At 48.9% G+C, this 27,146-nt stretch overlaps 1 protein-coding gene across 1 annotated transcript in view; it reads right to left on the reverse strand.

The window, feature by feature from the left end:
- Nucleotides 1-27,146, reverse strand: part of LOC311244147 (piezo-type mechanosensitive ion channel component 2) — a 148,247-nt gene that overhangs the window by 24,797 nt on the left and 96,304 nt on the right. Inside the window, 8 exon segments of the mRNA XM_084333555.1 lie at nucleotides 1,056-1,244; nucleotides 2,197-2,344; nucleotides 4,651-4,718; nucleotides 4,720-4,810; nucleotides 5,398-5,612; nucleotides 14,632-14,779; nucleotides 24,486-24,615; nucleotides 26,127-26,328. Coding sequence (XP_084189681.1) covers nucleotides 1,056-1,244; nucleotides 2,197-2,344; nucleotides 4,651-4,718; nucleotides 4,720-4,810; nucleotides 5,398-5,612; nucleotides 14,632-14,779; nucleotides 24,486-24,615; nucleotides 26,127-26,328 — 1,191 coding nt within the window.

A 27,146-nucleotide genomic window follows, 5' to 3' on the forward strand; every position in this document is an offset into this window, starting at 1 on the left:
CTTGGCCATCTATTGTCACTGCTGTTTCTCATGTGTAAAAATACAGATGAACCTAGTAAATAAACCTCTGTGTTTGTTTATTTATTTTTTACTCATGGACAGTGCACATTAATGAACATCTTCAGTTTCCACATCAATGTAAATGTGCCAGATTTGAGCTAATTAGCTAGTTTCCATCTGTAGTCCCTGCATACCATGCATGTCTTTATGGTGTGTGTATTTACACTAGGCTAATCTGCCTTATTACATTGTGAGCAGTTACAATAGATAGTCAAGCCACTTCATTCCATATTAGTAATTGTATTCTGTGTAGGGATGCTCGATATTGGCTTTTTTACCGATACCGATATACCGATATTGTCCAACTCTTAATTTCCGATACCGATATCAACCGATATCAACCGATACCGATAAATGCAGGGTTTCCCCCCCAAAAAATGGAATAATTTCAGGTAATTAACATTACATATCTCTTGTTGTGGAATTAACACAACATTATGCATACTTTTGAAAATAAATAAAATCTGAATTTGTTCTTACTTGCTTGCCTGGGTAAATAAAGGTTATAGAAATGTAAAAAAATAAATAAAAAAATAAAAAATAAAATTTTGAAAACCGATACCGATATTTTCCGATATCACATTTTAATGCCGATATCGGCCGATAATATCGGTAGGCCGATAATATTGGACATCCCTAATTCTGTGGGATTATGTCTGATCTCTGGGATTTTCTTTTTTTGAGAACTCTTGAGTCACGTACACAGCCAACTTGTCTGGGAGCAGATAGGGGTTAGGTGTTGCTCAAGGACATGAAGCCAGGAGGAGCCGGGAATTGAACCGTAGACCTTCAATTTACCTTATTTCTTGAGCCACTGCAGCATCAGAGATTAGTTACCAAATTAAATGTCGATGTTTAGAGCTGGGTACCATTTGAAAACCTTCGATACCGATGCCGATACTGCTACCAAAATGATACTTTTCTTCCGATACCTCACTCGAAATTTGGTATGGAATGACACAGTGTGATATAGCCAGCCCTGTCGAAGCCTCTACCTCATATCCCGCTATGCTGAGCTGGATGGAGACGTCCAGCGGCTGATTGGTCACCCCAGCGGCTGACTTCATCAACGCCATGAAGAGGAGGGGGAACCAGATGATGCTGATGAGAGCGAAGATGATGAAGCCTCCCATGCCGTACTTCACCACCCTCTTCTTCTTCTGGCCCGGAGTGTGGGGGTATTTCTGAAAGGAACATAGGTAGATTCATAGTATTGGTGAATGGTAAATAGTGCATTTATATAGCAGCTTTTATCCAAAGTGCTTTGCAATCTTTTGTTCCTCACATTCACCCATTCACTCACACCGACGGCGGAGGCGACCATGCAAGGTGCCAACCTGCTCATCGGGAGCAGTTAGGGGTTAAGTGTCTTGCTCAAGGACACTTTGAGACACTGCCCGGGAATCTAAATGTGAACCTTCCGACTACTAGATGACCGCTCTACCCCCTGACGTGTCATGCCTACCAATATGGCGCACTGCCACAGCTCGTTGGCCACGGTGGTCATTTCAAGGAACACGCCAACATTATCTCGACCTCCACTGTCATATGACTGTGACTAAAGCGAGTCATTATTCCACATTTAATTTAATAGATTAAATTCACACGGCTGGGTGGTGTAGCAGAGATTGCGCTCGTCACCAATGCAAGAGACTCCGGTATCGAATCCCAGTCTCAGCATTGCCTTTGGCTTGGCCCGGCCGTCGTACTGGCTCATTTGGCAGAGTCAGCGGGTGGAAGTCGATGGGTGGGGATTGGACGTTGTGGACAGCGACTCCTACAGGTCGGTTGGGGGACGCCTGCACAGCAGAGACAGGAAGTGGCGAAGGTAGTGTGAGCCTCCCATGCGTTACTCCTCGCCATTGAGAGTCCGTGCTGGCAGGCGAAAAGATGTGACAGGCTGCCTCCTCGTGTGCCGGAGGGAACACGTGATGCAAGGCTTCCATCCTCTCTACAGCCGACCAGTGGGGGGCATAGTCGAGCAACGTTCAAGACAGGGGAGGGGAGAATTGGATACACGAAATTGGGATGGGAGAAAAATAAGGAGAAAAAGTAGATAAAAAAAAATAGATTAAATTCACTTTATAGGTCTCTCTCGCTCTCGCTCTCTCTCTCTCGCTCTCCCTCCTATGGTACCTTGTCAGACTCCCTCCAGCACTTGAGAATGAAGATGTTGGCGTAGATGTCCTCCACGCAGATCCAGCTGGACAGAGACAGTGTGGTGTCGGTCCAGACCCAGTCCATCACCGCCCTCAGCTCTGTGAGGAACGGAACCAAGCGGAACCTAGAGGAGAAAGGAGAGGAGGGGAGGAGAGGAGGAGGGGAGGAGAGGAGAGGAGGGGAGGAGAGGAGGGGAGGGGAGGAGAGATAGGAGAGGAGAGGAGGGGAGGAGAGGAGAGGAGAGGAGAGATAGGAGAGGAGAGGAGAGGAGAGGAGAGGAGAGGAGAGGAGAGAGAGGAGAGGAGAGGAGAGGAGAGGAGAGGAGAGGAGAGGAGAGGAGAGGAGAGGAGAGGAGAGGAGAGGAGAGGAGAGGAGAGGAGAGGAGAGGAGAGGAGAGGAGGGGAGGAGAGAAGAGATAGGAGAGGAGAGGAGGGGAGGAGAGGAGATAGGAGGAGAGGAGAGGAGAGGAGAGGAGAGGAGAGGAGAGGAGAGGAGTGAAAGGAGAGGAGGAGAGGAGAGGATGAGATAGAGGAGAGGAGAGGATGAGAGGAGAGGAGAGGAGTGAAAGGAGAGGAGGAGAGGAGAGGATGAGATAGAGGAGAGGAGGGGAGGAGAGAAAAGGAGATGGAAGGAGAGAGGAGAGGAGGGGAGAGGAGATATAAGGAGAGAGGGGATAGGAGGGGAGAGAGAAGGGGAGATGGAAGGAGAGAGAGAGGAAGGGGGAGATGAGATGGAAGGAGAGAGGAGAGAAAATGAGAGAGGAGGGGAGGAGAGAAAAGGAGATGGAAGGAGAGAGGAGAGGAGGGGAGGAGAGAAAGGGAGATGGAAGGAGAAAGAGGAGAGGGGGAGAAAGGAGAGGGAATGAGATGGAGTGAGAGGAGAGGAGAGGAGAGGAGAGGAGAGGAGAGGAGAGGAGAGGAGAGGAGAGGAGAGGAGAGGAGAGGAGAGGAGAGGAGAGGAGAGGGGAGAGAGGAGAGGGAATGAGATGGAATGAGAGGAGAGGAGAGGAGAGGAGAGGAGAGGAGAGGAGAGGAGAGGAGAGGAGAGGAGAGGAGAGGAAAGGAAAGGAAAGGAGATAGGGGAGAGGAGAGGAGGGGAGGGGAGGAGAGACAAGGAGATGGAAGGAGAGAGAGAGGAAGGGGAGATGAGATGGAAGGAGAGAAAGGAGAGACAATGAGAAGGAATGAGAGAGGAGGGGAGGAGAGAAAAGGAGATGGAAGGAGAGAAGAGACGAGGGGAGGAGAGAAAAAGAGATGGAAGGAGAAAGAGGAGAGGAGAGGAGAGGAGAGGAGAGGAGAGGAGAGGAGAGGAGAGGAGAGGAGAGGAGAGGAGAGGGGGAGAGAGGAGAGGAGAGGAGAGGAGAGGAGAGGAGGAGATACAATGAAATGGAAGGAGAGGAGAGAGAGGAGAGTAGAGGAGGGGAGGGGAGAAAATTAGATAGGAGAGGACTCAAGACTCAGCTGCATCAAAATACCAGACTAAAACTTTGCTACAAAAAAGGTGAAATACATAATCCATCTATTTATTTTACGTATGTAAAAAAGAAAACAAAAAAATGTCAGATTACTAACAAATATCTTGATTATTATTTATTATATATTATTATTATTCTAGCGGGTTATGCCTTTCAACATGAATACGGCATCACCTTATGACACGGAAGAGCATATGGTCCTACTGACCATATAGAAGAATCATGATGTATTGATTAATCTAATACAGATCCTACCCTTGGAAGAGGAAGAGGTTGAGGTAGTCGTACTGCTTGGTGAGGAAGTTGCCCAGGACATGGTTGGGGTAGCCGTGATGATAATCACCTGCCGTTTTATTACAATCACCTGCCGTTTGCCTACCAACCCGTCTGTGATGGCACGCTATGCATTTGTGTAGCATATGACTTACAGTAAGTAACCAAAGCATTCTATGGTGCCTATTATCAGACCTGGGTAAAATAGCATTTACAAATCATTCCTAACGTTTGTTTTAACGTTTGTTCAACTTGGCCTTTAACCCCTAATTTCTCACTTGTATGTTGTGTCTGTCCACTATGTTTGTTACTTTTGTTATCCCCCCCCCCCCTATGTAAAGCGACCTTGGGTATTTTGAAAGGCGCTATATAAAATTAAGCAATTATTATTATTATTAATCTGCCTGTAGTGTGCCGGGTGAGATTGACCAGATCAGGACTATTTGGATAGTGTCAGCTAAGTTGTCAATCACGGGAAAGTAGAGCAAATTGAGTCATTGGGCTAACCATTATAACTCATTGTATTGTCCAATAGGGTAAACCTCCACCCATCTGGTACATCAAGTAGTTTAAACAAACACTAACAATGATGTGAACTACTAACGAGTCGGTGGCAGTCGACCAGCACTGCTGATGGGTCTGAGCCTGTCCCCTGTGGGTCCCATGGTCCCAGGGTCACCTACCCTTGGAAGAGGAATAGGTTCAGGTAGTTGAACTGCTTGGTGAGGAAGTTGCCCAGCACTTGGTTGGGGGTAGCCACACTTGATCTGGTAGGCAGACAGGCCGAAGTAGATGCATTTGACAAAGTACCAGAGCTGGGCAATCGAGTTCTCGTTGAACCTCCTGAAGAACAAAGAAGACCGACAGTGAACATTTTATTTGAATCAGTATTTCTGAATTGGAACCAGCGGTGGAATTTTAACGAGGCTATTGTTCATAGCTACATTACATTTACATTTCATTTAGTCATTTAGCTGACGCTTTTATCCAAAGCGACTTACAAGTCATCAGGAAGGGTACAACTCTATCAGCTGAGTAACAATATTCATCAAAGTGTTGCGTGCTACAGTGTAGGGTAGTTTATTAGGACAAGTGCATGACAGTAAGGTTAGTTAGGGTTAGATTTTTTATTTTATTTTTAGCTACTATGTTTTGTTCTGGACTACTGCACATTCATCCTCACTAGCCAGAATGTGGCAACTGAAACCAATAAGACGGTTTCACTGGAATGATCAGTTATTGAACGTTAGAGTTAGAACATTCAGTTAGTTCTCAAAACCCTCAATGTGAGCTTGCACACCTGAAAAGGGTTCAATCCGAAGTCAATCAATGAATTAGTCAAGCTTTTTTCATAAAGCACAATGAAATGCGCTTTACACAAACATCAAAAGAAGGTATTTTAAAGAAGCAACCAGCGGATGTTTCCTGACCTCTCTGAGAGCCCGGGGAGGATGAAGAACATCCAGAAGTGGATGCCAAACACCAAGACCACCTGGAACACACACTTCCCCAGCAGGGTCTTCTTCAGGTATATGGCCCGGTCCACGATCATGGTGCCGAACTGGATCAACAACATGACCAGGAAGGCCTCCGGAACCTGGTCTTCAGACAGAGCTTCTGAGATGTCTGCTACTGAACTGTATTTCTGAGAGAGATAGAGAACAAGCGAGTGAGAGGGAGAGAGAGAACAAGAGAGAGAGAGAGAGAGAGAGAGAGAGAGAGAGAGAGAGAGAGAGAGAGAGAGAGAGGAGAGAGAGAGAGAGAGAGAGAGAGAGAGAGAGAGAGAGAGAGAGAGAGAGAGAGAGTCAAGTCAAGAGTTTTATTTGTCACGGCATACAAGTATACAATGAAATGCGGGTGGTCTTGCCCGCAACGATGTGCAATACAGTAGTAACAACATATAATAGAATCCAATAAAACATCATTGTGCAATAAACAGTAACATAGTAGGGCATATCGGTATTTGTACATAAGTTATTTACAGAGCATGGAGGACATGCTAGGTCCTGTGGTAGTGCAATACACTGTTAGCTACGGATGAGGCACTGGGTCTTTCTGTACATTGCTATTTTATACAAGAGAGAGAGAGAGAGAGAGAGAGAGAGAGAGAGAGAGAGAGAGAGAGAGAGAGAGAGAGAGAGAGAGAGAGAGAGAGAGAGAGAACAAGGGTAAAAATGAGAGTGAGAGAGAGGGAGAGAAAGGGGGGGGGGAGAGAGGGGAGAGAAAGGGAGAGAGGGGGAGAGGGGGAGAGAGGGAGAGAGAGAACAAGGGTAAACATTTGAGTGAGAGAGAGGGAGAAGGAGAGAGAGAGTTAGGGAGAGAGTGTTATGGTTTGTAACCGACCCCAATCGCACAACACAAGACAGGTATGATGGTTTGCCAAGAAACAGATATTTATTGAAACACAGGGAAAAACAGGGAAAAGGGCACTGTCCCTTTAAGGGAGAATCACAAATACAGGAATATAATATGAGGGGAAGGAAGGGTGCCTTTAAGAGGCGGGCAGGAAAAAGGGAACACTATGGGAAGGTAAGGGAACGCCTAAGGGAAGGTTAAGGGAACGCCTAGGGACAGAGGAACTAGAGACTAGGTAAACAAGGGACAAGGAGAACTAGGGAGAGAGGACTAGGGACTAGGAGAGCTAGGGATAGAGGACTAGGGACTAGGAGAACTAGGGAGAGAGGACTAGGGACTAGGAGAGCTAGGGATAGAGGACTAGGGACTAGGAGAACTAGGGAGAGAGGACTAGGGACTAGGAGAGCTAGGGATAGAGGACTAGGGACTAGGAGAACTAGGGAAAGAGGACTAGGGACTAGGAGAGCTAGGGATAGAGGACTAGGGACTAGGGGACTGAGGCCCGCGGAGGCGGGCTGGGGAACAGGGAGGAACTGGGAGGACTGGTGGAAATCATCTGGGCCGCTCTGCAGGACAGAGGAGATAGTTAATGCACAAAGGGAAAAAACAGAGCAGGTGCAGAACAGTCCAAATAACAAAGTGAACAAAGTAATAATATCTTCGTGTGACAAACACACAGGGGGAGATGTAAAGTCCAAAATACTATTCTAAGTGAGAACCAAAAACAGAGGCAATACGCTGGGAGATGAAATGTCCAAACTAACTAACAGAGGCAAAACGCTGGGAGATGAAATGTCCAAACTAACTAACAGAGGCAATACGCTGGGAGAGTGACATCACAATCAAAACTCACCCAGCGTATGCGTAATGGTACAGGAACAGCAGCGGCGGGGTGCCGGCTGTCCGAGCCGAGGACAGAGTGGTGATGGAACAGGCGGCGGTGGCGAGGGTATCGCCACCGGGGAGCCGGCAGTCCGAGCCGAGGACAGAGTGGTGCTGGAACAGGCGGCGGTGGCGAAGGTGTCGTCACCGGGTAGCCGACTGTCGGAGCCGAGGACAGAGTGGTGCTGGAACAGGCGGCGGTGGCGAAGGTGTCGTCACCGGGTAGCCGACTGTCGGAGCCGAGGAACAGAGTGGTGCTGGAACAGGCGGCGGTGGCGAAGGTGTCGTCACCGGGTAGCCGACTGTCGGAGCCGAGGAACAGAGTGGTGCGCCACTGCTTGAGTGCGCACCGGAACCGAGGGACGCGTCGGGGTGCGTCTGCGAGGAGGAGTGTGCCAAGCACGAAGGTCTAGAAGATGCGCGTTGCGCGCTGGTCTGGAGAGCGTGCCAAGCTCGAGGGTTCTTGGAAGATGCGCGTTGCGCGCTGGTCTGGAGAGCGTGCCAAGCTCGAGCGTCCTTGGAAGATGCGCGTTGCGCGCTGGTCTGGAGAGCGTGCCAAGCTCGAGGGTTCTTGGAAGATGCGCGTTGCGCGCTGGTCTGGAGAGCGTGCCAAGCTCGAGCGTCCTTGGAAGATGCGCGTTGCGCGCTGGTCTGGAGAGCGTGCCAAGCTCGAGCGTCCTTGGAAGATGCGCGTTGCGCGCTGAGGACTGGAGAGCGTCTGCGCTGGTCTGGATGTGCGTCAGGACGAACAGCTGCGCGGGGGTCTGCAGTGGAACGCTGGGGTGCCTCCCGTGGAAGTACAGGGAGCGCAGACCAGTCTCCCCCACAGGCAACGGCGACAGCTGGCGAAGGCTGGAGCAAACATCTCGACGCCGGAGAATGGAACAGCATAGGCAGACAGAGGATCTCCCGAAAGAGTCTAGATGTTTAGAGAATATGACTCGGCAAGTATACAACACGACCCCACGCCAAAACGAGGGGAAGCGCCCTGGTATTTAAAGCCCACAGGGGGACTAATTAGCCTGCCACCACAGGTGCGAGAGATAATAGAATATCAAACAGGTGTGGCCACTAAGGGTAAAGAACGAGAGGGTGGGGGCTAGAGAGAGTGAGTAGGGAATTCCTAACAGTAGGCTTAAAGAAGACAGAGAATAGGGAATTCCTAACAGTAGGCTTAAAGAAGACAGAGAAAAGGTAGTGAGCAGCGGGCAAAACCTCACAGTATCCCCCCCTCCAACGGGAGCCACCCGGCGACCCAAAACAAATACAGACAGAGTGGCAGGGGCAAAACAAGACGGTACTGGCCAAGCCAGCAGGGGAAGCCACCACAAGAGTGGGGCTAGCAAAAGAAACAGGGTCGCCGAGGGGTAACTAGGGTAGCAGAGGGGCAACTGGGGGAACTGGCCTAGAGGAACTGGGTCTAGAGAACTGGTCTAGAGACTGGGCTAGAGAACCGGGCTAGAGAACTGGTCTAGAGAACTGGTTTAGAGAACTGGTCTAGAGAACTGGTCTAGAGGAACTGGGTCTAGAGAACTGAGGGGCAAGCAGGGTAGCAAAAGGGGTAACCATGGTAGCACCGGGAAAAGGGCTAGCAGAGGGAAGGTTAGCTGCCAGGGCACTGACAGCTACAGGGCCTATGCTAGCTGTACTGCTACATCAACATAGAGGCTGCGCAAGCTGCCGGAGCTAGGCTAGCAGAGGGAAAGGGTAGCTGCCAGGGCACTGATAGCTACAGGGCCTATGCTAGCTGTACTGCTACATCAACATAGAGGCTGCGCCAGCTGCCGGAGCTAGGCTGGCAGACAGGGCTGGACCAGCATGAGAGAACAAGCTAGCTGGAAGGACAGTCCTAGCCGTGTGAGATAAACTACACAAAAAAGTGGAGGCCATGCAGAGGGACCAGGTTAGCTGCTTGGGCCTGGCTAGCTACAGGGCCTATGCCAGCTGCAAGGCTGCATTAACATAGAGGCTGTGCTAACAGCCGGGGCCAAGCTAGCAGGCCGGGGCCATGCAGAGGGAAACTGGGTTAGCCGCCAGGGCAAGGCTAGCTACAGGGCCTATGCCAGCAGCAAGGGCTGCATAAACATAGAGGCTGTGCTAGCAGCCGGGGCTAAGCTAGCAGACAGGGGCTCTGCTGAGGGACTGGGTTAGCTGCCAGGGCATGGCTAGCTACAGGGGGGTCAAACAGGGCAAAACGGGAAGCAAACAGGGGAGCTAACCGGGGAGACTAACAAGCTAAACAGGGGAGTAACAGGCTAACAAGGGAGCTAAACAGGACTAACAAGGAAGCTAAACTGGGCTAACAGGGAAGCTAGAGGGGAGACTAACAAGCTAACAGGGGAGCTAACAGGGCTAACAGGGGAGCTAGAGGGAACAAGAAAAAAAAAGGCAAACTCAACATACACAGTCTGTGCTGGCTGGGGTCGTAGACTTGGTGGGGTCGTACTGTTATGGTTTGTAACCGACCCCAATCGCACAACACAAGACAGGTATGATGGTTTGCCAAGAAACAGATATTTATTGAAACACAGGGAAAAACAGGGAAAAGGGCACTGTCCCTTTAAGGGAGAATCACAAATACAGGAATATAATATGAGGGGAAGGAAGGGTGCCTTTAAGAGGCGGGCAGGAAAAAGGGAACACTATGGGAAGGTAAGGGAACGCCTAAGGGAAGGTTAAGGGAACGCCTAGGGACAGAGGAACTAGAGACTAGGTAAACAAGGGACAAGGAGAACTAGGGAGAGAGGACTAGGGACTAGGAGAGCTAGGGATAGAGGACTAGGGACTAGGAGAACTAGGGAGAGAGGACTAGGGACTAGGAGAGCTAGGGATAGAGGACTAGGGACTAGGAGAACTAGGGAGAGAGGACTAGGGACTAGGAGAGCTAGGGATAGAGGACTAGGGACTAGGAGAACTAGGGAAAGAGGACTAGGGACTAGGAGAGCTAGGGATAGAGGACTAGGGACTAGGGGACTGAGGCCCGCGGAGGCGGGCTGGGGAACAGGGAGGAACTGGGAGGACTGGTGGAAATCATCTGGGCCGCTCTGCAGGACAGAGGAGATAGTTAATGCACAAAGGGAAAAAACAGAGCAGGTGCAGAACAGTCCAAATAACAAAGTGAACAAAGTAATAATATCTTCGTGTGACAAACACACAGGGGGAGATGTAAAGTCCAAAATACTATTCTAAGTGAGAACCAAAAACAGAGGCAATACGCTGGGAGATGAAATGTCCAAACTAACTAACAGAGGCAAAACGCTGGGAGATGAAATGTCCAAACTAACTAACAGAGGCAATACGCTGGGAGAGTGACATCACAATCAAAACTCACCCAGCGTATGCGTAATGGTACAGGAACAGCAGCGGCGGGGTGCCGGCTGTCCGAGCCGAGGACAGAGTGGTGATGGAACAGGCGGCGGTGGCGAGGGTATCGCCACCGGGGAGCCGGCAGTCCGAGCCGAGGACAGAGTGGTGCTGGAACAGGCGGCGGTGGCGAAGGTGTCGTCACCGGGTAGCCGACTGTCGGAGCCGAGGACAGAGTGGTGCTGGAACAGGCGGCGGTGGCGAAGGTGTCGTCACCGGGTAGCCGACTGTGGGAGCCGAGGAACAGAGTGGTGCTGGAACAGGCGGCGGTGGCGAAGGTGTCGTCACCGGGTAGCCGACTGTCGGAGCCGAGGAACAGAGTGGTGCGCCACTGCTTGAGTGCGCACCGGAACCGAGGGACGCGTCGGGGTGCGTCTGCGAGGAGGAGTGTGCCAAGCACGAAGGTCTAGAAGATGCGCGTTGCGCGCTGGTCTGGAGAGCGTGCCAAGCTCGAGGGTTCTTGGAAGATGCGCGTTGCGCGCTGGTCTGGAGAGCGTGCCAAGCTCGAGCGTCCTTGGAAGATGCGCGTTGCGCGCTGGTCTGGAGAGCGTGCCAAGCTCGAGGGTTCTTGGAAGATGCGCGTTGCGCGCTGGTCTGGAGAGCGTGCCAAGCTCGAGCGTCCTTGGAAGATGCGCGTTGCGCGCTGGTCTGGAGAGCGTGCCAAGCTCGAGCGTCCTTGGAAGATGCGCGTTGCGCGCTGAGGACTGGAGAGCGTCTGCGCTGGTCTGGATGTGCGTCAGGACGAACAGCTGCGCGGGGGTCTGCAGTGGAACGCTGGGGTGCCTCCCGTGGAAGTACAGGGAGCGCAGACCAGTCTCCCCCACAGGCAACGGCGACAGCTGGCGAAGGCTGGAGCAAACATCTCGACGCCGGAGAATGGAACAGCATAGGCAGACAGAGGATCTCCCGAAAGAGTCTAGATGTTTAGAGAATATGACTCGGCAAGTATACAACACGACCCCACGCCAAAACGAGGGGAAGCGCCCTGGTATTTAAAGCCCACAGGGGGACTAATTAGCCTGCCACCACAGGTGCGAGAGATAATAGAATATCAAACAGGTGTGGCCACTAAGGGTAAAGAACGAGAGGGTGGGGGCTAGAGAGAGTGAGTAGGGAATTCCTAACAGTAGGCTTAAAGAAGACAGAGAATAGGGAATTCCTAACAGTAGGCTTAAAGAAGACAGAGAAAAGGTAGTGAGCAGCGGGCAAAACCTCACAGAGAGGGAGAGAAAGGGGGGGAAGAGGAGGAGAGAGGGGGAGAGGGAACGAGAGAGGGAACGTGAGAGAGGGAGAAAGAGAAGGGGACAGAGAGAACAGGGGGAGTGAGAGAGAGAGCGAGAGGGGGGGAGAAAGAGAGGTGGGAGAGAGAAACAGGGGGAGAGAGGGGGAGAGAAAGAGGGAGAGAGGGAGAGAAAGAGGGAGCGAGAAAGAGACAAGAGGGAGAACGAGAGAGGGGAAGAGAGAGAGACAGAGGGAGAAAGAGGGAGGAGCGAGAGAGAGGAAGAGGACAGTGACACAATATACACTTGTTACATACACCTACTCATTACACACACATACTTGATACAAGTCTAGTGTGTAGGTGTGTGTGTGTAGCTAGGTAGATGTAGGTGTGTGTGTGTAGCTAGGTAGATGTAGGTGTGTGTGTGTAGCTAGGTAGATGTAGGTGTGTGTGTGTAGCTAGGTAGATGTAGGTGTGTGTGTGTAGCTAGGTAGATGTAGGTGTGTGCGTGTAGCTAGGTAGATGTAGGTGTGTGTGTGTGTGTGTGTGTAGCTAGGTAGATGTAGGTGTGTGTGTGTAGCTAGGTAGATGTAGGTGTGTGTGTGTAGCTAGGTAGATGTAGGTGTGTGTAGCTAGGTAGATGTAGGTGTGTGTGTGTAGCTAGGTAGATGTAGGTGTGTGTGTGTAGCTAGGTAGATGTAGGTGTGTGTGTCTGTGAGTGCACATGTACACATGTCAATGCGGGTTCCTTTTGTCAGACTTTGGCTGTTTTTTGCTAATGTAAAAATATCTATAAATCTATAAATCTATAAATCTACCATATCTATCTATCTATCTATCTATCTATCTATCTATCTATCTATCTATCTATCTATCTATCTATCTATCTATCTATCTATCTATCTATCTATCTATCTATAATTGTATCTATTGTAAAATTACTTAAACAGTGTCTACAAACAATGTACTGTTTTTTACTGTGTTAAAGCTGGCAATCTATTTGTCCTCATACAGGGAATGTCATCAAATTCCTCACAACAGCCAGAGTCTGTGTTCTAAAACTGTTGAACTCAGCTGTAATCCTAGACCCTGTCTTACTGTAAAAGAACGGGAGCATGTCTATGTTCCCCGGGTCCTATGTTCCCCGGGTCCTATGTTCCCCGATTGATTGATTGATTGATTGCTTGAAAGTTTTAGACCACCAGCCCTGATTCCAAACTCTAACCTTAACCAACTTCGAAAGAGGGCCTAAGCTTCGAAACAAGGCGGACATTAATAATTAATAAAATAATAAAAATTTATAAAATGTTCAATCAATTAATCAATCAACCGGGGAACATAGGACCCGGGGGAACATAGGACCCGGGGAACATAGTGAAGGATTTGGGGTGCTTTTTCAATGTATGTGATGTATAGATTGGGGGGAGACTAGACCACAGCTAAAACGGTGAGAAATGTGCATGGAAGACGGTGATAGAACGGTGACCAGTGGATTGAATACACTGCCAGCGAGGGTGTTTGTTGACATTCCTTGTAAGAACATCTGAGATTAGAGTGTACTGTAGGCCCAGAGCAGGAGGGAGAGAGGTTCATCTTAATGAAAGTTTAATGTGTGAAAGGTTAGCAGTTGTCATGACAACGCGGCACATGACAACCAGAAAAGGGGTGGGCTATCGTTGCTACGGCGAGGATCTATAAGTCGAACGGTGTTTCCGGGTGTAAGGCAGACTAGAATCTGACCAAGAGCGAGTAGGACTGAGATCACTAGAAGACACTCTCTCCTCTCATTGAGAGGGGGGGGGGGGGGGGGAGGAAGAATGCCACATCAGCATTAGCTTCGGCTACCACGAGGATGGTCTCGGCTAACGAACAGGCCTGACCGCTATTGGACTGAATAACAAAAGGACGATAGACGAACACACCGAAAGATCATTAGAATAGACTCTTCAAGGACGATACAATTTGATAACATCTGATAACATCTGATTATGAGGTTCTGTTTATAGCAATAAAACAACGCTTTTCCTCATAAGGTATTTCACAGTGTCGAAGTGTCGAATTCTTACGGAGGTGGAGGATTAGTATGGTTTATGGATTGCACTAACGGGGGAGATAAGGATCTTATCTGCCAGTATCGGAGACGTCAGGACCATTAAAATGACACAACGCAGAGGAATTGGATGGAGAGCCAAAACAGATGAAGACGTGATACTGGCCAGTTTGATCAGGATCTTACAATAGGGATGATCCCAAAAGAACATGCCAACATTTTGGGAAATTAGCTTTTTGTCTTCTCCAGAGAGAGACTGCATGTTAGCCTAGCTTAGCACAATGAATGGAAGCGGACATGACCGGTTAGCCTTCGGGAGGTGTTAGTTGGACAATGCCTAGGCTAACTGGTCATGTCCGCCTCCATTCATTGTGCTAAGCTAGGCTAACATGCAGGAAACTGGTATATATCTTCTTGTCTCTCTCTGGAGAAGACGGTACGCTAATATCCCAAAATGTTGGCGTGTTCCTTTAAGTCTGCTATTCTAAATCTATAACCATGTTTAGACTTGTGTCAGTCTTGTTTTCTGCTGCTATTTTCTGAACAAGCATTTTCATTGGCTTAGTGATGATATATAGGAAGCTTCTTTCTTTCTTGGCAGAATGTATAATATCTTGGCGTTCTCCACGTCACTATATTCTTCCCATTGCAATGTACTTTTTCCTTGCAACGTATAATTTTCCTGTTTGTACTATTCCTTGATTCACTTTTGAATAAACCTCTGAAAGATGAATTCTACCTTTCATTATTGATTGTCAGATAAACGTGACACTTTCCAATGCAGGTTCTCACCCCAAATGCAGAGTATCCATATATGGTGACGATGAAGTTGACGACTTCAATGAGAAACATGATGGCGTAGACGTCACACACGGGACTGAAGTCTGGGTGAATGATGTCATAGAAGAACTGCCTGATGGGAAGGTAAATGTGCAGGGCACTGTGGAGGGAGAAATAAGACATCACACCATGATACATGAACACAATGCAAGGCTTTTATGGTCATGTTTATTAATCCCTCTTGAGGAATTAATAAAGTTGATCAATCAATCAATAAAATGACATAGGGGTGTGTAACAATCTCTATACAGAATATATAAATATCAATACTGTATTGACGATTCTCCTCTTGTTCTATTAGGTCTCTCACTATTCTCCCAGTGGCACGGCTGCTACAGCGATTAGCATAATGTTTAACTGGTGCAATGGCTGCTACAGCGATTAGCATAACGTTTAACTGGTGCAATGGCTGCTACAGCGATTAGCATAATGTTTAACTGGTGCAATGGCTGCTACAGCGATTAGCATAACGTTTAACTGGTGCAATGGCTGCTACAGCGATTAGCATAATGTTTAACTGGTGCAATGGCTGCTACAGCGATTAGCATAATGTTTAACTGGTGGTATGGCTGCTACAGCGATTAGCATAACGTTTAACTGGTGCAATGGCTGCTATAGTGATTAGCATAACGTTTAACTGGTGGTATGATACGGCTGCTACAGCGATTAGCATAACCAGGGCCGGACCTAGCACATTTGGCGCCCTAGGCAAGCTTCACCACTGCACCCCCGCACAACTATTTTTCTTATATGTCAAAATATTGGTTGCAGATATAGAGGGGGGGGGGGGGGGGGGGGGGGCGCAAAAGAAGTTTTGTTTTAATTTAAAAAAAAATGCACAGTTTTTGGCGCCACCCAGAGGCAAACGCCTATGTCGCCTGTAGGAAGCTCCGCCCCTGAGCATAACGCTTAACTGGTGGCACGGCTGTTACATCGATTAGCATAACGTTTAACTGGTGGCACGGCTGTTACATCGATTAGCATAACGTTTAACTGGTGTTACGGCTGCTACAGAGATTAGCATAACGTTTTACTGGTGGAACGGCTGCTACAGAAATTAGCATAACGTTTAACTGGTGGCACGGCTGCTAAAGCAATTAGCATAACGTTTAACTGGTGGCATGGAACGGCTGCTACAGCGATTAGCATAACATTTAACTGGTGGTATGGCTGCTACAGCGATTATCATAACGTTTAACGATAGGTTATGTAGATAACCTAGTTATATTAGTATTGGCTGAGCGTCCCGCTCTGAGCCTTATGAGATACCCCTTATCTCCTATGATACCTATTGTATCTCCCAACGAAACAACTAAATGCACCCCACCTGTATGGGTCCCCGCCCCCATGGTGGCACAGCCCACATAACCGTGACTCTGGTCACCAAAACACCCTTCCTCGCCAAATCCCGTCCCAGGAAAAGATCCCTCAAGAGGGAACTCAGGGCCGCGCAGAGCGGGACGCTCAGCCAATACTAATATAACTAGGTTATCTACATAACATCATATAATGCGATCCGGATATGGCGTGAATCACAAAAAAAATATCCTAACCCACAAAAATGGCACAATCATACTCCCTTATTCAATAACAATGCACTCTTAATTGGAAAACGACCTATAAGATTCCCTATATGGGAAGAGCAAGGCATACACTCATTAGGGGATGTTTTTAACAAACAGGGTTTTTGTAGTGATAAAGAAATACGCAAAAAATGTAATCTCACCAAGTCCACATGGCTTTTTCACAAACAGTTAGAGCTATGTTTGAAGTCTCACGGTGTTCCATTAGACAGACCAATTGAACACCACAGATACCACAAATTCTTCTACGCAAGAGAGACATCGAGAGGTTTTGTTTCAGAATTTTATCATCAATTACTAACGTCCTCGTATGAAACCCTCCAACTTGACTCTGTCTGGAGGAGGGATATACCAGACCTGGAAAATGACTTTGATTGGCAAGGAGCCTGGGCAAATGTCCGACTTACATCAAGGAACCCGGATCATCAACAAATCAATCTTAACTATATTCACAGGACATACTTGACTCCTATAAGACTGTGCCGAATGGGGCTCAAACAAGATTCCAAATGCACCCAATGTACAAATGGGGACGAAGGGACATTTATGCACATGTATTGGGACTGCTCACCAGTTAAGGCATTCTGGAAAGATGTGACCCAACAAATATCAAAACTTGTATCTTGGAATATACCTGTACACCCCTCGGTATTACTATTGAATGATGTTTTTGAGTTTGCAGTGAATCCACAGCTAAAGAGATTGGTTTTATCGGGTATCACAGTAGCCAAAAAGCTGATCGCATCACGCTGGTTTCAACCGGAAAAAATGTGCCGTAAAGTTTGGTTTCTTACATATCTCGATGTAATTTACCATGAAATATCTACAGCAAGAATTCTGGGTCTCAATGAATCCAAAATGTCAATGTGGTTAGAAGTGGTGGAGAGAATAAAAGCTAGCTTATAATGGTAGTGTCTGGTTAGGTGCGAGGGATAGTGGAGGTACTTCTCAAGGTGGGGTCCGGGAGGGGGGGGTTCGAGCTGAGCATATGTGTGTAGGTTTTTTTAGATAACAGGTATTAGGGGTATATCTTATATAAGACAACTAACTAAAATGTGATCTCATTGGATGTGCCCTGACAATTAATGCTTGTATATCTTATTGTGTGTTGTCATGTTTGTTTATATGTTTGTTTAAAAAATAATTAAAAAATTAATATATAACATATAACATCATATAACATCGTTATATATCGTATTCGCTTTCGCGTCCCGCTCTGAGCCTTATGAGATATGGGGAAGAGCGGACGCGAGACCCGACAAATGTACCCCCTGAGGACCCGTAAGCCCACATCAAGGGGTGCAGGGAGCCCTGTCACCCCATCCTTCCTAATGAAGGGGGGGCGCAGTCAACTCCACCTGAATGCGAACAAGAGGGAACTAGAACCCCTTGAACACACCGTACAGGCGGAACCACGTGTGACTCAACACACTGTGGCCCATACCCATACACTCCTGCTACCCGACCAAAGGACGGGAAGCAGGAAAGGCCACAGACCCCAGAACCGCCTGGGAGACAGAACCCCCGGTCATGTCCATGAGGTAAAACCTTACAAAGGGGCCCGGGGAGGACCATGAAGCCGCAGCACAGATGTCCTCCACCGAGGCCCCACCCAGGAGAGCGGCAGAGGCAGCCACCCCACGAGTGGAGTGCGCCCTGATGCCCCCAGGGGGATCCTGCCCAGCCAACGTGTAGCAGAGGGTAATACCCTCGCACAACCAATGGGACAGGCGCTGCTTCGACAGTGCCTTACCAGCACGAGCCCCACCGTAACAGACAAAAAGCTGGTCGGTAACCCTGAAGTCCTGAGTACGGCTGAGGTAAATCCCCAAAGCACGGACTGGACATGACAGGTGAAGGCCCGCATCTAACTCACTAGCGTGAGGAGGACGACGAAAAGCCTGAACCACAATATCCCGGGAGCGGAAGGAACTCCGGATATTCTTAGGCACGAAAGCAGGATTAGGTCGCAGAGTGGCACCGCAATCGGTCCGAAAAGACAGGCACTCTGGATGTACCGAGAGAGCACAGAGCTCACCTACGCGTTTAGCGGAAGTGACAGCCAGTAGGAACGCGGTCTTGAAGGACAGCTGTCCCAAAGGCGCCTGCTCGAGCGGCTCAAACGGGGCCAAGGACAACCGACGAGGACCAACTGAAGATCCCAAGTCGGAGCCAAGGAGCGTTGCACCGGCTTAACGCGTCGAGCGCCAAGCAGGAAACGCTTCACAAGAGGGTGGCTGAACAAAACAGTTCCCTCAAAACCCTCATGATAGGAGGATATAGCTGCCGCATATACCCTCACCGTCGAAGCCGACAGCCTACCAAGAAGAGACTGGAGATAACTCAGAACAGCATCCAGGGGGCAGGAGACTGGGTCCCAGCCTCCCCCCTTACACCACTCTTGGAACGCACGCCACCTGCCCGCGTAAACCGCGACAGTGGAGGGAGCATGCGCACACCGGATGGTATCAACCACCGAAGGATCCATCCTCTCCAGACTCACCCTCCCACCAGCCACACCACCAGGCGTTGACCCAACACCGGAGGCTGGAAAAACAATCTGTTGTGCTGTGAGAGGGCCGTCGCTGACCACGGAATGACCCAAGGAGGAGCAACCAGAAGCTGGATTAAGACCGGGAACCACACTGACGTGCCCCGGTCCGGCGCGACCAGGATCACCGTCCTGCGCTCCCTCCGTATCCGCTCCAACAGCTGACTCAACAGCTGTACAGGAGGGAAGGCGTACAGAAGACCGGGCGGCCACGGAAAGGTCGAGAAGGCATCCACCCCCAAGGGGGGATGATCTGCTCGACTGAGCGAGAACCACAAGGGGCACTTGTGAGAACGTCCTCACGCAAACAGATCTACCGAGGCCTCCCCGAACCGATCCCAGATCTGTCTGACTATGTCGGGGCGGAGTTCCCACTCGTCGCGACGAAGACCGCCCCGAGACATTATATCCGCCCCCACATTCTCCGTACCAGGAAGGTGGAGCGCCCTCAGACTGCGCAGCCTGCGGGATGCCCATAGCAACAGTTTGCGCGCCACCCGGAGCAGGCGGGCGGAACGAGTCCCACCCTGCCTGTTGATATACGCCGCCGCCGTCACATTGTCCGTCCTGACCAAAACGTGCCTGCCTACCACCAGGTGGTCGAGCCGTTTGAGGACCAGGAGGACCGCCTTCAACTCCAACACATTGATATGCAGGATAGCCGGGTCGGCATGACCTGTCCAGCTGCCCCCCACTGCATGGGTCTGAGACGTCCCCCCCCAACCCGTGAGAGAGGCGTCGGTGAAAACCGTGACGTGTGAGCCACGGCCGCCCATGGGGACCCCAGCGGAGAGGATACCCAGCCTCCCCCAGTGGGCGAGATCCCCCCATATCGACAAAGGAACCGTCAACCGTCTCCCTTTGCCCCACACCGGATCTATTCTCAAAGAGAGAAACCACCTCTGTATCCTCCTCATGAAGAGGAGGCCAAGAGGAACCACCGTGTGAGCAGCCGACATAAGGCCCAGCAGACGCATCACCTGCAGCGCCGTAACCGTCCCTCCCAGACGGAAACCCCAGAGCGCGCGACGGAGAACCCCCCGACGCTGCTCCGAGAGGGTCGCAAGCATGGGCTTCGACCTCAATGTCAAGCCCAAGTACTCCACCTGTTGACTGGGAAGAGGGGTACTCTTCTTCCAATTCACAGCAAAACCCAGGCTGGTGAGGAATTCCACCACTAGCCGAGTATGAGACCTGGCAACCTCCTCTGAACGGCTGAGGAGTAGAATGTCGTCGAGATAGAATAGGACTCGTATCCCCCGACGACGTAAAGGCCCCAGAGCAGCCGCCACGCACTTGGTGAATGTGCGGGGAGCCAGAGAATAACCGAACGGCATTCTGTGGTACTCGTACGCTACGCCCTGAAACAGGAACCGTAGGAACTTCCTGTGAGGAGGGAAAATAGGAACGTGAAAATACGCATCCTTCAGGTCTATGGAGGTGAACCAGTCCCCCCTCCTGACAGCAAGCAGAAGGAGTCGGACGGTCAACATCCTGAATGGTCTCGCTACAATCAACCGATTGAATGCGGACAGATCCAGTATAGGTCTGACCCCCCCTGTTTTCTTGGGCACCAGAAAATAACGGGAGTAGACGCCTGACATTGCGTCCTCGCTCGGGACCACAACGACGGCCTGCTTCGCCAACAGAGATTGGATCTCGTTGGCCAGGGCTGTCACTGCGTCTGACCCTAATAATAGGGTCGGCACCAAACCTGAGAACGGAGGATGGGGCTGTGCGAACTGCAAAACCAGCCCCGCCTCTAACGTTCTCCGCATCCACCGATTCAAAGGGCATTCCCGTCGCCATATGTGAATATAATCCCACAGCGCCCCCGCCGTCAACTGACGCTGGGCCGCAAGGAACAGTAGATAGTTGGCCCGGTCCCCCCCGTCGTGCAAATCACCCAAGGGAGGACCCCGACAGAAAGGGCCGGTTTGATACGGGAGGAGCTGTCATAAAACTTGTGGACACACACTCGCCCCCTGAACACCCCTCCAGCGCATGCTGAGGAGTTGTTCCGCAGCTAGACACGCAAGGCATGAGGACCCCATGGGCTCCTACACGCCGAAGCCCTGCAGTGATATTGCTACCACTCAAATCACGCTCGCCTCTCCTTTGCAGACCACTGCCGGTTTGACGGGAGTGGGAGGCAACAGCGCGATACCCCGCCTGGCGAGGGCGAAGCCGGGGTAACCCCTGCTGAGCATTCAACAGAAGAGGCACCGAGTCCCCCTGCTGACCACTGGAGCTAGTGGCAGCTGTAACACCAGGTTCCACCCACCCACGACCTGCGGTGTAGGAACCACGCGACGACGGAACATTCTCACGGACAGACCCAGGCTCAGCCATCAACTGGGTGTCAGCCCCTGCCCCCATGAGAAGCGAAGAATGGGGCCGCATACGCTTCAATGAAGGTTCGCGGCCCGCAGCCAAAGGAGAATGCTCAGAGCCCCGCTTCTGGGGGTAACAGAGAGAGGATTGAACGGGGAGCGGGCTGCTTGCGGCAAAATGATGACGGGTTGGTTTACCAAACCCGAAATCACCCAAAATGGCCGATCCCTCGGCCGCCAAGGCTGTCGGCCTCGCGATACCCTGTTGACTCTCCAACCAGGGCACCACTGGCGGGGGAAACATGGCCGCCTGTCGAGGATCTCGCCACAGTCGTTGACGAGACCGTGCTCCCACCTCTGGCTGCACAGCGTGAGGCGGTGTAGGACCCAGATCAATAACCGCCTGCGCCTCCACAGAACGCCCAAAAAGACTATCTGTGGAAAAAGGAGTCGTGAGGAGAGAAAACCTATCCTCTTCCCCAAGAGGAGACTGCTCCAACCAAACATGCCTAACAACCAAAGTCGATAGCATCCGAATCCTCCCCGCAGTTATAGCTTGCGACTGAGTCAAGATCTCTATAACACCACAAACATGAATCACGTTTACAATGTCGGCTGGACCCAAAGACCTACAACCCGACGCCATCTTGGATAGGAAAGTAGCCAGCTGAGCCATAACACTGGCCGCCGCTAAATGCCATCCTGCAGCAGTATACCACTCATTCGTCCATACTGCCACCCTCCGAGCCGATATGCTATCAAGCATCGGCCGGGCGGAACGTCGTTCATCCCCGCCTGGGCACAGAAAAGAAGCTACCTGGCTGCTTAGCCAAGGTACCCCCGGCCTGCACCCCGTTGTCAGCCCCTTCCCCCGTAAAAAAGGTAAATAGAGCTCAGCAAACCCCCCCACATCCACCACCGACTGACCTTCATCAATGAAGCTGGCAAGAGGAGGGAAAAGCGGAATCCTGCGGCGGGGATTATTAGACATTCCAGCATCAACATCAGCGTTAGCAGAAAAAGCAGTAGTAGCATTAGCGTTAACAGCATGTTCCAGGATCGCCAGGACATCGCCCACTACAGTGGAACGATCGCCAAGCCGCCCCGGCCCTGGTGCCGAAACATACTCCACAGCACGACCAACACCGCCATTGATGCCTACTGACACAGACCTCACCTTTGTACAAGCCGACCCGTTAGTCAAACCTTGTACGCTGCCCCTCGGTCCGTCGCCGTCAGCCGAGGAACCACCAGCACAGGTCTCATGTGTCGCCGAAACAAGCTCCGGAGAATCCAGGGAAAAACAATCCTCCGGTAAGCTCTCAACATTACGAATCTTCCTTAATCTTTTCATCCTACTAGTTAACGTATGGTGCACGCAGCCAGTACGCTGGGACGAAAATAGAGGAAAGGGTGTTTTGGTGACCAGAGTCACGGTTATGTGGGCTGTGCCACCATGGGGGCGGGGCCCCATAAAGGTGGGGTGCATGTAGTTGTTTCGTTGGGAGATACAATAGGTATCATAGGAGATAAGGGGTATCTCATAAGGCTCAGAGCGGGACGCGAAAGCGAATACGATATATAACTGGTGGCACGGCTGCTAGAGCGATTAGCATAACGTTTAACTGGTGTTACGGCTGCTACAGCGATTAACCAACCAACCCGTGCGATATGTAAGGGATAATGTATAGCTACGAGGTCATTGTCGCAAAATAATTGACCGACACGGAGTTTAGAACACCGAGGCGCCTCGCCGAGGTGTTTTAAACGTCAGTGAAGGTCAATTATTTTGCGACAATGACCGAGTATAGCTATACATTATCCCACATATTACATGGCTAACTTACTAACAATATACCTAATTCATTTTACACCATCAACAAGACAAGATCAAATGCAGATGCAGTTGTTCTGTGGCTCTGTCAGCCCAAATAAAGTGATTATTATTATCGCCGGCAGGTGTGTCTGATTGCACTGATGCAGTGTGTGTCAGTGGGCTTGATTGCTCCAGCTGCGAAAAGCAATAATCACCGGTGATTATTGCGCATTGCCCATGGCAGCGGTCAGTTATCGAAAAATTATTCACCGCTGTCAGGGGCTATTGACCAATCACAATCAAGCATTTCGGCAAATGTTAAAACGCCATGTAATAAGTATATATAATCTATAATTACAGCTCTGTAATATTAATAAATTTAAATAAACGAATAGATAAACGCATAGGCCTACATAATCGGAAAATCTAATTGTAATTTAAGTTTGTATCGGATATGAAAACGTGTGTATTAGTGTTATTGTATTGTTTTATTGTGGATCCCCATTAGTCTACACCAAAGTGAGACTACTCTTCCTGGGGTCCAAACATTAAAATACAAACACACACAAAAAAAGTAAAATAAAAATATAAAACCACAAACATTGAAGCACTCACAAGAAAACATCACAACGAACAAAACCGTGAATAAAAGCTGACTCAATATTCATAAGTTAGATATCACAATTCTCCAACCATAAAATACAAATGACATAGTCAGTCCATACAACCCTGTTACAACCCTGAAGTTAAAGGAACACGGCAACATTGTGGGAAATGCTACTCACGTCTTCTCCAGAGTCAGACAAGACGATAGATATCAATTCCTCTCTGTGAGTTCAGTAGACAGCTATCCGGCTGCAAGCTAGCCTAGCTTAGCACAAATGAACGGACAAGCAAGGCTAGCTGTTGGCCAAAGACTCCTCTCCCAGAGTTTTAAGCTAGGCTAGTGGTCCGTATCCACTTCAATTAATTTGTGCTAAGCTAGGCTAGCTCGCAGCTGGAATGCAGAGGAAAGTGGTATCAATATTTCTTTCTGTTTCTGGAAAAGACGGTAAGCGCCATAACGTTGGTTCCTTTAAAGTGGAACTATCTTATAAATGGCCTTTTTCAGTGTTTAGCTTTGTTTCCTAGCTATGTGGACTTATATTAATAGGATCTATGTCTCTAATTCTCATATTGGCGCATTCTTCCAATTCTCCTCTCACAATATTCACCCTCACTGAACTGAGTCATCTGAAAATGTGCATATCTGTGATGGCAGAGATTTATCAGCTGCATAATAATGTGGCAGTTGGTGTGGCAGTTGGCACCAGGCCACACAGTGGTTGGAGCCCAGCCTCAAAACGGCTTAAGATCTTGAGGTAGAAAAATGCTGTTTTTGAGTACTTGATTAGAAATACAAAACAATAAATTTTTTGGGGGAGGGGGGAATTACAGAGGTGTTCCATAGACTCACAGGAATTGTGTAAAAGTGCCCAAATAGTAAAAGAAATGGTCAAATAGTTCCCCTTTAAACAACGTACACTTCTATGATGGCAGCTTTGGCCTGCAGCATCCTCTCTCGGATCTGCTGCCGGATCCGCTGCTTCCTGGTCAGAGGAACTCTGTTGTGGTGACGCTGCTTCTTCGGGTGACGCTTCTTTGGTTTCACCTCTCCAGGGAAAAAAAGAAAAGAAAGAGAAATAAACACAATATGAATGTATAAATAACTTATTTGATTCGCAAGTGTAATCCTAAAGGGGATATACAGTATTACAGAAAATGGGTTTTGCCATAGTCTTCTGTAGGGATTTGGCTGTCTGAAATGTTATTTACTTGTACACCTGCATATAACCCATAGCTCTTTATGATAGCATGTGCAATACTATACTAATACTATTATGTCTGTCTTTATACCTGTATCACTGTACATATTATACTACAACTCTGTACATACATCTGATTAGCACTACACTCTGTAATCTTAATTTGTATATTTTATACCCAGTTTAATCACCTGTACATTGTGTATTGCTGTCGCACTTTACTGCTACATTTACACTCTGGTTGGATGCCAAACTTATTTTCGTTGTACTGTACTTGTTCTGTATAATAACATCTAATCTAATCTAATCTATTTCATCATCAAACTTTTATTTAACCAGAAAATAAAAACCCATTGAGACCGAGGTCTCTTTCAAGGGTGATCTGGCCAAGAAGGCGAGCACAAATTATGACAAAACATACATAACAAGACACAATAATACACAATACAGTAGACTACCATACAACCGACATTTTAAATTAAAAGTCAAATTCAGTTAAAAAAAATACAAGCACAATAAAACAATAGTAACATTTGTATTTAAAGCGGATCGAGTTTGGCTAAGGCAGTAGGACAAGCAAATCTATAAACTATGTCGCCATAGTCTAGTTGTGACAAAAAAAAGGGCCATAACCACCTGTTTCTGGGAGGCGGGGGAAAAGCATTATTTAACCCTATAGAGAAAAACAACTGTGAATTTAAGTTTTTTGATTAAAGCATCAATATGATGTTTAAAATCTAGATTCTTGTCCAGCCAGATGCCAAGGTATTTGTACCTTTCAATAACCTCAATAGAACAACCATCACTGGCAACAACCATTTAGGCACTGGGGGGAATGTGTTCCTTGTTGTTCGGCCAGGGTTTGAAGTCGTCAGATTAACGAGCCTAAACAAACTGTTCAGAATTATTAGATTTATTAATAAATAAATAAATAATTATTAGATCTAAATTCGATTTAGACTAGTTTCTTGTTGAAAAGATACATAATATGTCCCCTTTAATACAGCTCTTGTTTTTAAAGGAACACGCCAACATTATGGGAAATGCACTTATTGTCTTCTCCAGAGTCAGACAAGAAGATAGATGAGACAAGAAAACTAGGCTAGCTGGTCTGTATCTGCTTCCAATCATTTGTGCTAAGCTAGCCTAGCTTGTCACCGGATAGCTTTCTACTGAATGCACAGAGAAGAAATCTGTATCTATCTTCTCGTCTGACTCTGGACATAAAACATAAAGCACATTTCCCACAATGTTGGCATGTTCCTTTAAACGTGCAATAGTGCAACTGAATCACTCAGATTCAGAAAGCGCTCAGGCTTTAGTATCGATTTCAAGTGAACGTGTGCAAGTATTATTCACCACCGGACTCTGTCTCCTCTCCTCTCCTGCAGAACATGGAGGTGGTGGAGTTCTGGAGGGGGAGGAAGAACCGGCGCCGAGACCCGTCCTTCGCCCCTGGCTTCTCCGCTCCCTGCATCTTCTTCTTCTTCTCTGCCTTCTTCTTCATCTTCTTGTAGAAGTCGGGCATCTCCACCTCCTTGTTGTCCCACAGGCCGTGGCACTGCGAAGAAGAACACACACCCCTAATGAGAGTCAACCGTACCCTGTACACTGGGACCAGCCAGTCATCCATGTCCCGCCTGTAGCTGGTCCAAAATGCAACGGCCATGCTTCTGACTGGTTCCAGAAAGAGGGACCATATCTCCCCTGTTTTGGCCTCTCTTCACATTTGCATTTACATTTAGTCATTTAGCCAACGCTTTTATCCAAAGCGACTTACAAGTCCTGTACGACAAGCCAGCAGGAAGGGTACAACTGTTTCAGCTGAGTAACCATGTTCGGCAAACAGGGGCGACAGTGGCTCAGGAGGTAGAGCGGTCAACGTCTGGTAGTCGGAAGGTTTCCAGTTCGATTTCCGGTCCTCCCGGGCAGTGTGTCGATGTGTCCTTGAGCAAGACACTTAACCCCTATTTAATCCCGGTGTGCAGGTTGGCACCTTGCATGGTTGCCTTGGAGGTAAACGGTACCCTACCCCCCCCCCCCCCCCTCACAGTGAGCTGTGGTGTTCCACAAGGAAGCATACTAGGACCGTTACTGTTCCTAATTTATGCAAATTACATGTCGTCAGCTTGTGACTGCAACTTGTTCTTGTTCGCAGACGACTCAGCCCTGCTGGTCTCTGACAAGAACAAGTTGCAGGTTGAAAAAACCCTCAGCTCAGAACTCTGCAGAATCTGCACCTGGCTCGCTGATAACAAACTATCATTACACCTGGGTAAAACAGAGTCCATTCTCTTCGGATCAAATAACAAACTCAGCAAGACCGACGGCTTCTCAGTTACAGTGGGTGACAATATTGTCACAAGGAAAGATGAAATT

The sequence above is a fragment of the Notolepis coatsorum genome (genome assembly GCF_963971535.1).
Source record: "Notolepis coatsorum genome assembly, chromosome: 17".
In the NCBI taxonomy this organism is placed as follows: domain Eukaryota; kingdom Metazoa; phylum Chordata; class Actinopteri; order Aulopiformes; family Paralepididae; genus Notolepis; species Notolepis coatsorum.